Source organism: Rana temporaria, chromosome 12 (genome assembly GCF_905171775.1).
Source record: "Rana temporaria chromosome 12, aRanTem1.1, whole genome shotgun sequence".
NCBI classification, from domain to species: Eukaryota; Metazoa; Chordata; class Amphibia; order Anura; family Ranidae; genus Rana; species Rana temporaria.
In genome coordinates this window covers 109,088,065-109,101,456 of record NC_053500.1, presented here as the reverse complement: position 1 = coordinate 109,101,456, position 13,392 = coordinate 109,088,065, and the positions used below count along the sequence as shown (strand labels likewise).

At 41.7% G+C, this 13,392-nt stretch overlaps 1 protein-coding gene across 3 annotated transcripts in view; it reads right to left on the bottom strand.

Annotated features, from left to right (window-relative positions):
• The window catches only part of SEC14L1 (SEC14 like lipid binding 1), a 96,989-nt gene that overhangs the window by 14,294 nt on the left and 69,303 nt on the right, over positions 1-13,392 (bottom strand). For all 3 annotated transcript variants that reach the window (XM_040330128.1, XM_040330130.1, XM_040330129.1), the window contains exons 5-11: positions 10,452-10,583; positions 7,791-7,919; positions 7,474-7,711; positions 5,709-5,818; positions 3,119-3,308; positions 2,749-2,837; positions 1,968-2,038 (exon numbers count right to left, since the gene is read on the bottom strand). In XM_040330128.1, the coding sequence (XP_040186062.1) occupies positions 1,968-2,038; positions 2,749-2,837; positions 3,119-3,308; positions 5,709-5,818; positions 7,474-7,711; positions 7,791-7,919; positions 10,452-10,583 (959 nt within the window). The remainder of the gene's footprint in view (positions 1-1,967; positions 2,039-2,748; positions 2,838-3,118; positions 3,309-5,708; positions 5,819-7,473; positions 7,712-7,790; positions 7,920-10,451; positions 10,584-13,392) is intronic.

Genomic DNA, 13,392 nt, shown 5'->3' with positions numbered 1-13,392 from the left:
AGAAGCCAATCCTACCTCCACCTAACAAACTGTACTCATCCCCCACAGTTACTACCTTTTTTATCACTTGACCCTTCAGTTTAGATTGTAAGCTCTAACGATCAGGACTCTCCGATTCCTCCTGTATTGAATTGTATTGTAACTGTACTGTTTGCCCCAACGACGTAAAACGCTGCACAAACTATTGGCGCTATATATAAATCCTGTATAATAATAATAATAAATAATAATAAAGCAACCATGTCTACCACCCAAGCACTTGCCTGTAATGCAAAGTGGGCAAATAAATTATTCTTTGAGAAAATATATATGCCAAAAATGACTTTAATATTCACTGTGCTTCCTAAAAAAAATGTGCTGTTAATATTTTCAAGGTCATTATCCTGCTGGGACACCCGACATGTCATTCTTAATCCAATTGAGCAAAAAACATAAGAATATAACATGCCTGTAATGTTATTAAGAAAAATTACAACCCTTGTTTTTCCAAAATAAATTAAAAAAAAAAGCGAAGAAAAGTACAGAACGTTTGCTAGCAGTCATGTTCACGGCAAATTTGGACTTCCTTAGCCAGTTAATTTGGGCAAGTCAATCGGGGTGGCAATTTCAGATACAAGCGTGGGGTTTTATTGGAGTAACTTTAACACTTGTACTGACAATGACATGTACCACACATCATGGCTTTTAAAGGATTAAAGGGCCAGTTCACATTTACTGTCTTCAGCCAAAAAAGCATTACAGCGTCCTCCATACATTAACACGCAGTGCTTTATTTAGTAAAAGAATGCTTACTTTTAAGATGCAATTTTTTTTGCTCTCCGTCCTGCATATAACACTTAACACTTGGCTTCATTCCCTATCCTTGCATGTATAGTGCACCATTTCACTCTTGCAGAATGCTCAGCTGCAAAAAAGAGCTGCAGATGCATGGTTAGGGAACAAAGCTAAGTGTTTATTCATGAGTTTTCGTGCCTGTACATCAAATGCTCAGTATGTCCTACCATCTGCAAGACAGAGCGGGGAGTGCAATGAAAACAGTGGGGTCCAGATACAGTACCCAAAGTAGACACTGAATAATACCAATCTGGAAACCATTAGGTATCCATAGGCAATCAGTTAGATCTTTACACAAGTGTCTGGAAAAAAAGAAATGGTTAAAAAACAAACTTCTCTAAAACCTCGTACACACGATCGGATACTCATTGGACAAAGCGTAGGACTTTCGGCCCAAAGGGCGTTGGCCAGGAACTTGTATTGCAAACAAAATGGCAAAGAATTGTTGGCCAACAAAAACCAAACCACGTGTGTTTTCAGCTCTATAGCGCCACCCTTTGGGCAACTTCTGACAATTCTGTGTTATGGTGAGCATTGCTTCTGAGCATGCGTGTTTGTACTTTGGAGTTTTCTCCGACGGACTTGTGTTCACATGGTCGGAAAATGGCGGACAATTTTAAAGCATGATATCCCACATTTGTCCATGGAAAATCCGACAATTGTCCGATCGAGCATACAAATGGTCGGATTTTCCGACAACAGCCTGTCATCACACAATTCCCGTCGGATAATCCGATCATGTGTATGAGGCTTAAAAGGTGAAGTCCATCACCTAAGGATACTAGAAAACCCTTGAGTCTCACTGAGTGGGCAGGATGTATATATGAGTGTGCCCCTTGGGGTGGCCTCAACAAAATTGTTACCAGTGTCCAATCACTTGAAGGTAGCCTGCATAAACCCATAGTCTATGAAGTACTGTGTTGAGAACTGTACAATTAAGATAGTAAGCATTTTTACAAAATGGACCTTTGCTGTTAAATGTACCAATGATGCTGTAATGATTGGGGGTGTTTTGGCAAAAGGCAATAAAGGTGAACTAACTCTATAAAACATCACAGCTGCAGCTTTGAAAACACCAAAATTCGTGAAATAGAATATAGTCCTCAGTCTGTAAGCCACTGAACAACCCTTACCTGATCGGTCGTCCAAATATTTTGGTATTTTCTTCACAGCGTCTTAGTCCTTCCTCATTAATGGAGAGCACCTGTCAAGGGATCGAGAGTTAAAATAAAGATCAAAATGTGCCCCCCACCATCAGCTATAAACTACTTTAAAAGTATAGAATGAAGCTGCTGACCTTTGTGCCCCCTCCTGCTGAACCACCCAGGAGCCTCTTATGTCTAACCCTTGGGCCCAGCCCTAGACATGTACAGTATATCGTTTTAAGTAGAATTCTAGCCAAGATATTTTATTTAAATAGATTTCCCCTTAGTTCCTGAGTGATGGTGGTATGTGAAGGGGACGTCTACCAAATAGTGACAGACAATAAAAGCTTGACTGAGGGTTCTAACATACTTATCAATGTACCCTTTGACTTTTTTCTGTTGACACCACACTTGTATAGCGGGGGGAAGGAAAGAGTGTCTCTAATCCTTCAGCATGTCGAAAGGACCTGTGCCGATAAGCTTTGGGCTTGAGATAATGGCATCAGTTTGAGATGCTTCTGAATTCATTGACCTCCATTTGACGCGCTTTATGCAGGTCAACATTCCTATATTGCAAACAAAAAGCCCATCAATACAGACTCAACCTCTGGTGCCTACTGGACTGCACAGTCATATGTAGAGTTCCTGCACAATTGCCATAAAAGGAAAGTGGAATGAAGACTAATGAAATAGGGGCGTTCGAACAATATCTGACTGTATATCCATTTCTGTAACTACACTAAATTTATCAAAAAGGAAGACAACTTACATGCCTCAGGAGAGACTCTTCACCTAGAGCTCTGACCAGTCCTTTAGTGTCCATCTGTCCAAGCCTAAGCATATATAGAGGTCGGCCATCTACAAGGTGATACAAATATTAGTTATTCAGTTGAACAGGATTCCCAGCCTTGGATAAAAAAAAAAAAAAAAAAGAATCATATTGGAAATCATAATCTCACCAGTCACTTTTTTTACCACAGCCTAATTGGTCAACAACCTCAAAAGTCACTGTATCTTATTACATGTTTACAGACAAAACAGAAAATTGGCTTCAGCCACTGCACAATACATCTGTAAAAATGAAAATGTCCTGCTGGAGTGAATACAAAGTATAATCCATAAATAAAGAACACAGTAACCTTTGTCGTGATGGTGCCAGCCTCCAGCATAAAAATCCTGCAGAACTTGTGGGGGGTTCCAGGTGCTCAGCAGGTAGTCAACTTGGTGCTGCTTACGCCAGGTGAGAGACTGACAAAGGATTTCCCTGGCTTTGTCAATGTTAAAGTCTCGGGCACGCAAGAATCTCAGGATGTGTTCATCTTTGGGGATCTAGAAACAGATTACATTCAAATGCTAATCCAGAAAATAGTTGTGTGTCTCTCAGCAATGGTAGGTTAAAAAAACTGTATATAAAACACAAAAACTGTATATAAACCCAAAAGGTAAATCTTAAAACCTGAACTAAACCCCATTATTTAACGGTTTCCCAAACCAGTTACATCCAAGGCAAACCAGGAATGAGAACAGTTACATTTGCTTGTGCGGTCAAACAAACTGTCAAGTCTTTAAATGGCTGGTGTCATAACTGATCACATGTTTGTAGTGCCATCAACATGGCAACTACAAACCAAGCAAAGGCTGAGATGGCAGCTTCTATGGCTGTATAAGAGGAGGGTTTATTTCCACTTTTTCCACTCCCTATTCAACTGCTCAGGCACAGTGGTGTAAGCATGGTCATAGGGTGAAAACTAACTACCAACTCCAATTGTAGAGGTAACAATCAATTGTGTATGTGTTCCTGCAGGAAGACAAGCAGTTGTCCTGTAACATAGAATGCCCGCCAGCTTCTTTTTTTCACCCCAGGGATATGCCCATCCATTTCAGCAAAGTCAAGACCATTGATATTTCTAGATGAGAAAATGACTGCCATCATCTCAAATCAACATGAAAACATCTTGAATATCTGGAAACCCTGGATTGAATAAACCTATGCTACCACCTTTGACAGCAAACATGTATCCCTTTAACCCTTGAACTCAAACTTGGCATTGACAGGGTTTCCCTGGGTGGAGGCCTCTCGCCAAACTTTTTTTCCCCGCATTTTTTCCCCTTTCTACTGCTCCCTTCCTACATTTTCTCCTTAAATAGGCTCTTCAGTCCCCCAAGCTGATTCTTCATCTTTCTTCGGGTGCCCTGGTACCGCCATGCTAACTGTGTGAAGCCAGCTGCGACTCCCCACTGGAACTGCACCTTGTGAATGGTCCCCACAGTCTTTTGGAAATTGCGAGGTGTCCCAAGAGGCTGCGGGCAGAGAGGAGATCCAGGCAGGAGGGTGAGCGGGTACCTGTCAAAACCAGGTACCCACTCTAGAAGAAAAAAAAAAAGTTGAAGGGGGGATGAAACACGAAATTACCCTTCATGGTTGAAGTTTCTGACTTAACTCCTCAGATATACCCTCAATCTCCTCCCCACAACCGTATCAGGCTGCTTTCAATATTATAAAAGTATACTCCTGAATAGAGAATACTTTCAGGGGTGGCCCACCCTCGGTGTGTTGTCAGGATGCCTTTAGCACTATACTTCAAGCTGCGGCTCTATTCTAAATCATTACTTGCTCAATAATAGATGTTCTCCTCCATATTTTATTGTCCGACTACCGATTGTCATGCCCTGGGGGACAACTTTACCTGCGTTGCCCAATGATGCTTTCTTTGTATTTGGAAGCTTCAATAAAAGTTATGTAAAATAAAAACTAGACAAAAAGTAAACATTTTTTACAGAGAACATGCCAATTAGGGTTGTCCCGATACCGATACTAGTATCGGTATCGGGACCGATACCAAGTATTTCCCTGAGTACTTGTACTCGGGGAAAATGCTCAGATTCTTTACCGATACCTGACTTTCCCTGTATCCTCTTCCAGTTCCCCCATGCGTTCTGCTCTCTCCCTCCATGCTCCTGTGTCCCCCCCCTCCGTGCCGCTGCCGTTCTGCTGCTGTCCTTCGTTCTGCTCCCCCTCCATACCCCACCTCCGAGCTGCTGCTTCCCCCCTCCGTGCTCTGCGTCCCCCTCCATGTCCTCCTCCGCCCCCTCTGTCAGGATGGAGAGCGGCGGTAGGAGCCGCTAAACCCGGCTCCTACCTTTTCCGAATGAACAGAGTCAGTGATCACTGACTCTGTCCATTCATATGACTGAGCATCGTAAATACTGACACGACATAAAAAAAAAGTATCGGTAATCGGTATCGGCGAGTACTTGAAAAAAAGTATCGGTACTTGTACTCGGTCTTAAAAAAGTGGTATCGGGACAACCCTAATGCTAATAGTGTATGTTAGAAAAATGTCTCGGATGTCTGGCAGTTGCAAGGTTTACAGCTGCTCAATCCAAGCATAATTGCATGGCATGGAGATGCTTGTAACAGAGCGGCTCTAAAGAAAACCAGTAGAGTTGCTGGTACATCATAATAAAAAATAAAAAAATGGGCAAATCTTTTCATCAGAGAATATCAAAATCTGCCACCTTTTAAATGTGACACAGTGTTACAGAAAACATAATTTTACAAGAAAAACACCAAAAAAAAATTCTGACGGTCAAAACGTGCCAGCAAATTACACAGATATTCTTTACAAACGAGAGAATGCGGTATAATCTGGACATTTGGTCCCTTATCAACAAACACCACCCAAGAACCCAAAAGATTGATAGATCTTAGGAACAGAGAGAACTTACTTTTCCTTTGTGGGTTTCCTGCAGCCATTGTCGCAGGCGGATAAGGCAGCTCTCCTGCAAAGGTGTGAGGTCTCCCAGGTAACGTTTAATATAATCTGCTTCCAGCTTGTCTGTAAAACAAAAATAAATGTAACCAAAAAATGCTGAGAGACTGACCGGCTCAGATAGTGTTGTCTGTCTCACTAGAAGCCTTCAACTCTGTTAATAAGGATTAAATCCCTAATGCTGGCCATAAATGGAATCTATTCATCACATGGTTTGCAAAGCATGTTGGACTTTCCATTAGAGAAAACCAGGTATTATTGTTTGATTTTTTTTACTGTGGTAATCTAGAAAGTATTTGTGAGCACCTCACTATCATAGGCAACTTTTACACATTAGAAATCAATTAATAAACTATATTTATTAAAAAAACACAATACCTTAATTAAATGCTTTACATGGCAGTCACATAATCACGCAGCCTCCATTCCTCACTTTTCCCTATAGCAGGTAGGCATGTCTGTGGGTGTCGGGTGAACATCACACACAGCATTGCCTCCATCCTGCTTGGAGTTATAGGATGCTGTGTCTTAGTCACAAAATATAATAAAGACAATATAAAAAAAAAAAAACGAAATATTTGCTTTAAAAGCTGAATCCTGTGTACGAAAAACTTTCGTACAAACATTCTTCAAAAGCCACAAACATAAAACCACTGTGTGCATCAAACCCAGATATTATCCCATAAAAATAGTAGTGACATCATAATTATGCTGCACATAGTCTGTGCAGAGAGCAGAGCTGCGGGAGAGACCTAGCAGTCCACACCCACTACAGGCTGCCTGCCAGAAAATAAGGGAGGAGGAGGAGGATACAAGACCAGTCACCCTAAACAAGGAAAGAGCAGCGGTGACGGGTCTTTATTACAGGAATATCCTGCACAGATGCAAAGGTTCACATTGGCTTACAGCACAGATGCAAAGGTTCACATTGGCTTACAGCACAGATGCAAAGGTTCACATTGGCTTACAGCACAGATGCAAAGGTTCACATTGGCTTACAGCACAGATGCAAAGGTTCACATTGGCTTACAGCACAGATTTGAAATACCCGAAGACTTAAAGCGGGGGTTCACCCAAAAATCAACTTTCTGCCATTAGATCCAGCATACTGCTGACATCTGCAGTATGCTGTGTTTTTTTTTGTACTTATCGTTTTATCAGCTGTTGTTATCCGGCTCCGAGTGGGGATTCCTTCCGGGTATAGGCGTTCCTAAGCCAAGCGGAGTTGATTGACGGGCTGCTAAAGCGCGTCACGCCTTCCGAAAATACCCGAAGTGACACTCGAGTGTTTACCGCGCCTGCGCAGTCAGCTCTACACGGCAGGCGCCGTAAACACCCGAGTGTCATCTCGGGTATTTTCGGAAGGCGTGACGCGCTTTAGCAGCCCGTCAATCAAATCCGCTTGGCTTAGGAACGCCTATTCCCCGCTCGGAGCCGGATAACAACGGCTGATAAAATAAGTACAAAAAAAAAAAACCCCAGCATACTGCAGATGTCAGCAGTATGCTGGATCTAATGGCAGAAAGTTGATTTTTGGGTGAACCTCCGCTTTAAGAATATACATCCCTTTTGTATTTAGACAAGGTCTGCTTATTCTAGAGTTGAACTTTAAAGTCGTTAATGACAAATAGAGCTTTGGAATTTACTTTTTGTTTGAGGAAAAAATAAAATAAAAATCGTTCCCAGTACTACACTTGTAATTTGCGATATCAGGGACATACCGTCAGGAGTGCTGCTGAGAGGCTCAGGAGGACTGGATGAAGCGGGGTGACAATCCCTGCTATTGTGCCCATCAGTAGAATTCACAATTGGTATGTTCAGAGCAGGAGACGTGGAATGGCTTGAGGTAGAGGTAGAGGTTAGACACTCCTGCTGCTTGGTGGCAGGAGTCCATCGAGGCATGCATGTTATGCCCTCCTCCTCCATTTGCTTCAAGTAATACTCAATTATTTCCTTACCCTGGAAAAAAATTTAAAATTAAATGACAGAATGAAAAATATCTTCAGAGCATTTTTACTGGGAAAATGGGAATATATACCTTCTTTATATTGCTGGTATACTGCTTCATGGCAATCTTTTCCACTGTGCTTTCAAATCCAAAGAACGACTTGATGTCTAAGCTTGCCGATTGCTCAAAGCATGTCCATTCTTCATTATCGGGGTGTACCTGGAATAAAAAGTCATTTTATTTATTTTTACCACCAATGTTTTATACTTCCACTTTTCAACTAAAACCAGGCAAGCTGCAAATTTCTGACGTGTTAAATCAAATCTGTCACTGAAAAAAACAAAAAAGCTACTATAACTGACACCTTGCATCTATCTGTCCTAAAGCTTGTTCACAGAGTCTTTGCTCTGTTGCCATCCAAAGCAGCCTAAAGGATATTTAAATCCAACACACCAGTGCTGTACATCAAGGTTCCTCCTTACGGTCTCTACTTAGCTGTGTCCTGTAGTGACATAGGGTCTGGAAGGAGGAACCAGATTGAGAAGGGCGACCCAGGCATCAAAAACACCTTAAAAAGTGTATTATATGTGAAAATTCTTCAGTCGGATTTGCACAGCAACAAAGTGAAGAACTGAAGCAAGAAGGTCAGCAAAACAGCCAGATAAGTAATTTTGGAAAGGGAGATCAAATATTAAAGCGGAGGTTCACCCTAAAAAACATCTATATACCATTACATCCAGCATACTTCCGACATCTACAGTATGCTGGGATTTTTTTTTTTTTTGCCGTACATACCGTTTTATTGTTATTTTCCCCCCGGCTTCCGGGTTCTGGCTCCCGCGGGAGTGGGCGTTCCTATTAAGAGGTTAGATGATGGACGTCTGGTGAAAAACTTCCCCTGGCGCATAAGGCGCGTCACAAGTTTTCCGTAAGTAGTCGGCTCTATATGGCGCCTGCGCAGTTAGCTCTACGCGGCGGGCGCAGGCTCCGTATAGAGCCGAATCGCAGGTCGGCTACTTACGGAAAACTGGTGACACGCCTTATGCGTCAGGTGACGTTTTTCACCAGACGTTAATCATCTAACCTCTGAATAGGAACGCCCACTCCTGCCCAAAACCCGCATGCTGTAGATGTCGGAAGTATGCTGGATGTAATGGTATATAATTGTTTTAGGGTGAACCTCCGCTTTAAGCAATATATAACCAGACAAGTCGGCTAAAAAGGTACCAAAAGGTCCCTCCACTCAACCAGTGAGAAGTACAGTGTTAAAAAGAGAATGTACCTGCATCTCCTAAAGTATAACTGAAAGGGTTTTTTTTTTTTGTTTTGGTATAACTTTTTTTTGGGGTGTTTGGATAGAGTGGAGATGGATTAGAAAACCTATTAGGCCATTATTGCTGCCTGTGCCCTCGCTAGGGAGATTCACCCTCTCTAGTTGTCCTGTTTAATATGATCATACCCCTATCAAAACATTCTCTGCAGCCATTACCTTTTGTACCACCACCCTCTCCCTTTAGAATGTAAGCTCTATGAGCAGGGTCCTCCTGTACTAAACTGTACTGTACTTGTGTTGTCCCCCCTATACATTGGAAAGCGCTGCATAAACTGTTGGCACTGTATATATATATATATATATATATATATATATATATATATATATATATATATATATATATATATATATATATATATATATATATATATATATATATATATATATATATATATATACACACATACATATACACACACATATATCGTGTATAATAATAATAATAATAATAATAATAATAATTGAAAGTGAAAATAAAATCCAAAATTTTGGGTTGTCCCCAGAGAAGTAATAGAAAGGACATTTTCCAATGGGGACACCTGGGGTCCTTGAGGAATTCCCTTTAATTGCGGGGATTATCTCTCACTTGTTTAGCTATGGGACAGGAAGTAAAAAGGTAAATCTCCCCAAAGGGACACAGATGACAAAAAAACTTAGTGCAGTCCTCCTTCACTTACCTCATCCTTCCATTTTGCTTTTAAATGTCCTTATAATTTCTTCCAGAAAAATCCTCACTTCCTGTTCTTCTGTCTGTAACTCCAAACAGTAATTGCGAGGCTTTCTTCCTGGTGTGGAGTGTCGTGCTCGCCCCCTCCCTTGGACTACGGGAGAGTCAGGACGCCCACTAACACAGCTCCTTTCTCTATCTGCAACGTAGAGAGCGTCCAGACTCTCCTGTAGTCCAAAGTAGGGGGCGAGCACGACACTCCACACCAGGGAGAAAGCCTTGCATTACTGTGTGGAGTTACAGACAGAAGAACAGGAAGTGAGGATTTCTCAGAAGAAATAAGGACATAAAAAACAAAATCGAAGGATGTAAGTGAAGGAGGACTGCACTAAGGTAAAGGAAGCTATTTAGGGGAAAAAAAAAATCCTTTACAACCCCTTTAAGTGTGAAAGTCTTCTGCACAGTGTTTTTACTCCTGGCATCTATGCTAAAACCAAGCCAAATCAAAAACGTTATGTTCAACCATAAAGTAGCTGCATTGCTCACAGCAATCAAGAAGAATTTACTTCATATTTTGCAAAACTGCACCTGAAAAAAAAAATTCAGCTATTATGAGCAATATATCCTCCTATCAGTCAGGAAAGACAGCAAAACTAAACTGCAATATCATCACTTAAATAGGTTTATATGTGAACACTGCTTTGGTGCATCCTGAATTATCAACTGAATAGGATGAAAACTGAAAACTTACAGTGTAACAGCAATACTCATGGACCACAATACGACTGGCAAAAGTTTCATTATGAGCTTCTATTTGCAGAGTCCGTTCTCGCCTGTTCATGGAATTTTTCTGGATGAAGTAGACATAGTCTACGCCTGCGATCTAGAAAAACAAAGAATACAAATGCCATCATATACAGATGCACCATATAGACTTCTACATTTTCTGGTAAAGTAACTTACAACCAGCATTTTTCTGCTGTGATACTGAGAAACTCGGAAAAAAACACACTACACAAAAAACATCCCAATTAGTTTACCCATAAGCGGTTTTACAAATAGCTGATGTAAATGTGTAGAGCGCCAAAGCAGGGGTCTCCAAACTGTGGCCCCCTGCGGGCCGGATACAACCCTTTGCTTGCTTTTATCCTTCCCACAATGGGGCACTATGCCTCCAACTGACACCAACAATGGGGAACTATGCCTCCAACTGACACCAACAATGGGGAACTATGCCTCCCACTGATACCAACGGTGGTACACTATTCGTGCCTTCAATATAAAAGAGGGGAACACTACTCCCACTAACACCAAGATATGTTCTACGCCCGCTGGCTACAGTCCAGCACTCCTAAAGTTTGAAGGAGTGTAAACTGGTCCTTTGTTCAGAAAGTTTGGAGACCCCTGTCTTAGTGGCACCAATCATGTTAAGTTGTATTATAAAGTCCTATAGCAAAATGTCAGGGTCGATGATCAAACACATGAAGAAGTTGTTTATACACCATGACATCGGTCAAAAGGAAAGAAGGCGGCCAACAGAATAGCTAAAAGAAAAGTGCTTTTGCACATTATTTATAGTGTTGTAGATAGATTACATATTCTTTACTTTGGATGAATCAGGAGGGAAACCCTCAGCTGGCTGCTGTGGGATTTTTATATCTGAAGTTAGGGTCCTTTCATTCTGGAGTGTAGTAACAAAAAATTTGTTATTGTGTTAAAAAAAAAAAAATCCCCACAATTAGGAGTCCTGTCCTTATGGATAGGAACTAGATTTAATTCCAAATCACTGCACATGTTAACCTCCAGCTACTAAAAGTATTTAATTGAAATACCTGCCACCAGAGGCAGTTTCAAAACCTTTTACCGTATTTATCGGCGTATAACACGCACAGGCATATAACACGCACCCTAACTTTAAAGCGGGGGTTCACCCTTAGAGGGCACTTTTTCCCCTTAGATTCCTGCTCGTTATTACTAGGGGAATCGGCTATTTATTTTAAAATATGTGCAGTACTTACCCGTTTACGAGACGCATCCTCTCCGTCGCTTCCGGGTATGGGCTTCGGGAATGGGCGTTCCTTCTTGATTGACAGGCTTCCGAGAGGCTTCCGACGGTCGCATCCATCGCGTCACGATTTTCCGAAAGAAGCCGAACGTCGGTGCGCAGGCGCAGTATAGAGCCGCACCGACGTTCGGCTTCTTTCGGCTACGAGTGACGCGATGGATGCGACCGTCGGAAGCCTCTCGGAAGAATGTCAATCAAGAAGGAACGCCCGCTCCCGAAGACCCATACCCGGAAGCGACGGAAGAAGATGCAGCTCGAAAACGGGTAAGTACTGCTCATATTTTAATATAAATAGCCGATTCCCCTAGACCGAACGAGCAGGAAGCTAAGGGGAGATTTTTTTTTTTTTTTTAAATGGGTGAACTCCCGCTTTAAGAGGAAAGTCTCATGAAAAAAAATTTCCACAGCCCCCTGCGCATAACACACAGGCACAGTTCACCCTCTATTTTCAGGGTAAAAAAGTGAGTGTTATACGCCAATAAATACAGTAAATAGGTTCACATACTTTTCTCATCAACGACTGACTGGTCGCATTCACTAAATCAAGAAAGATATTATATAAAATGCTGTATAAGTGTTTAATTCACGTGGTTTATTCTTATAACTCACAAAGATCAGGCTGTATTTTACTGGCCATTTGTGAAAAAATCAATATAAAAACGGGGGGGGGGGGGGGGGGGGGGTTAAACTTTTTCCCAGGAATGTAGGCATAGACAAACCATCTACAAAAAAAATAAAAAAAAACACATTCTGTAATCCCGCTGGGCAAAAACTCAAACACTTGTGGCATATAAGAAAGGAATGATGCATTTCCTTAACTTCCAAGGAAAAGCAGATGGAGGAAGTAGACAAGTTTGTTCTTATGAATTGCCTCTTCCTACTTACCATTTTAAAGATTTTCATTCAGGGAAATTAGAAAAGCTTTTGGTAAATTGTGTTTCCATTTTTTATTGGTTTTAAAATAATCATTTATACGTTTTTATTACTTTATTTAAAAACATAATAAAGTCCAGAAATACCTGCGTGTTTGTTGACACCCCAAACTAGAAACCCATATATATTATATATATACACACACACACACACACACACACACATATATATATATATATATATATATATACTAGGGGTGTAACGGATCGTCACCGATCCGTGATCCGAACGGGCCACCCCGTTCGGATCGGCACACCCCGCGATCCGCGGGGAGCGCTCCGGAGCCTAGGCCTAGGAAAGTCCCCGGCTTCGGCCTAGCTCCGGAGCGGCGGCCAGTCTGCTTGCCAGAGCCCAGCGTGACACGCCTCCCCGCGGAGGCGTGTCACGCTGTGCACTGGGCTCTAGCAAGCTGAATGGGAAAGTTAGCAGTGAAGCACTGGCGTGAGAGGAGGGGGGGGAAAGGGGGAAAAAAGAGCACGATAGCAATTCACAGGGGTGGATTAAAGAGGAAGCAGGTGAGGCTGTTTGGGACTTAAAGTACAATCTTGATGTTTTTACAGCAAAAAAAAAAAAAAAATATATATATATATAGCTGTAAAAACATCAAGATTGTACTTTAAGTCCCAAACAGCCTCACCTGCTTCCTCTTTAATCCACCCCTGTGAATTGCTATTGTGCTCTTTTTTCGGATCAG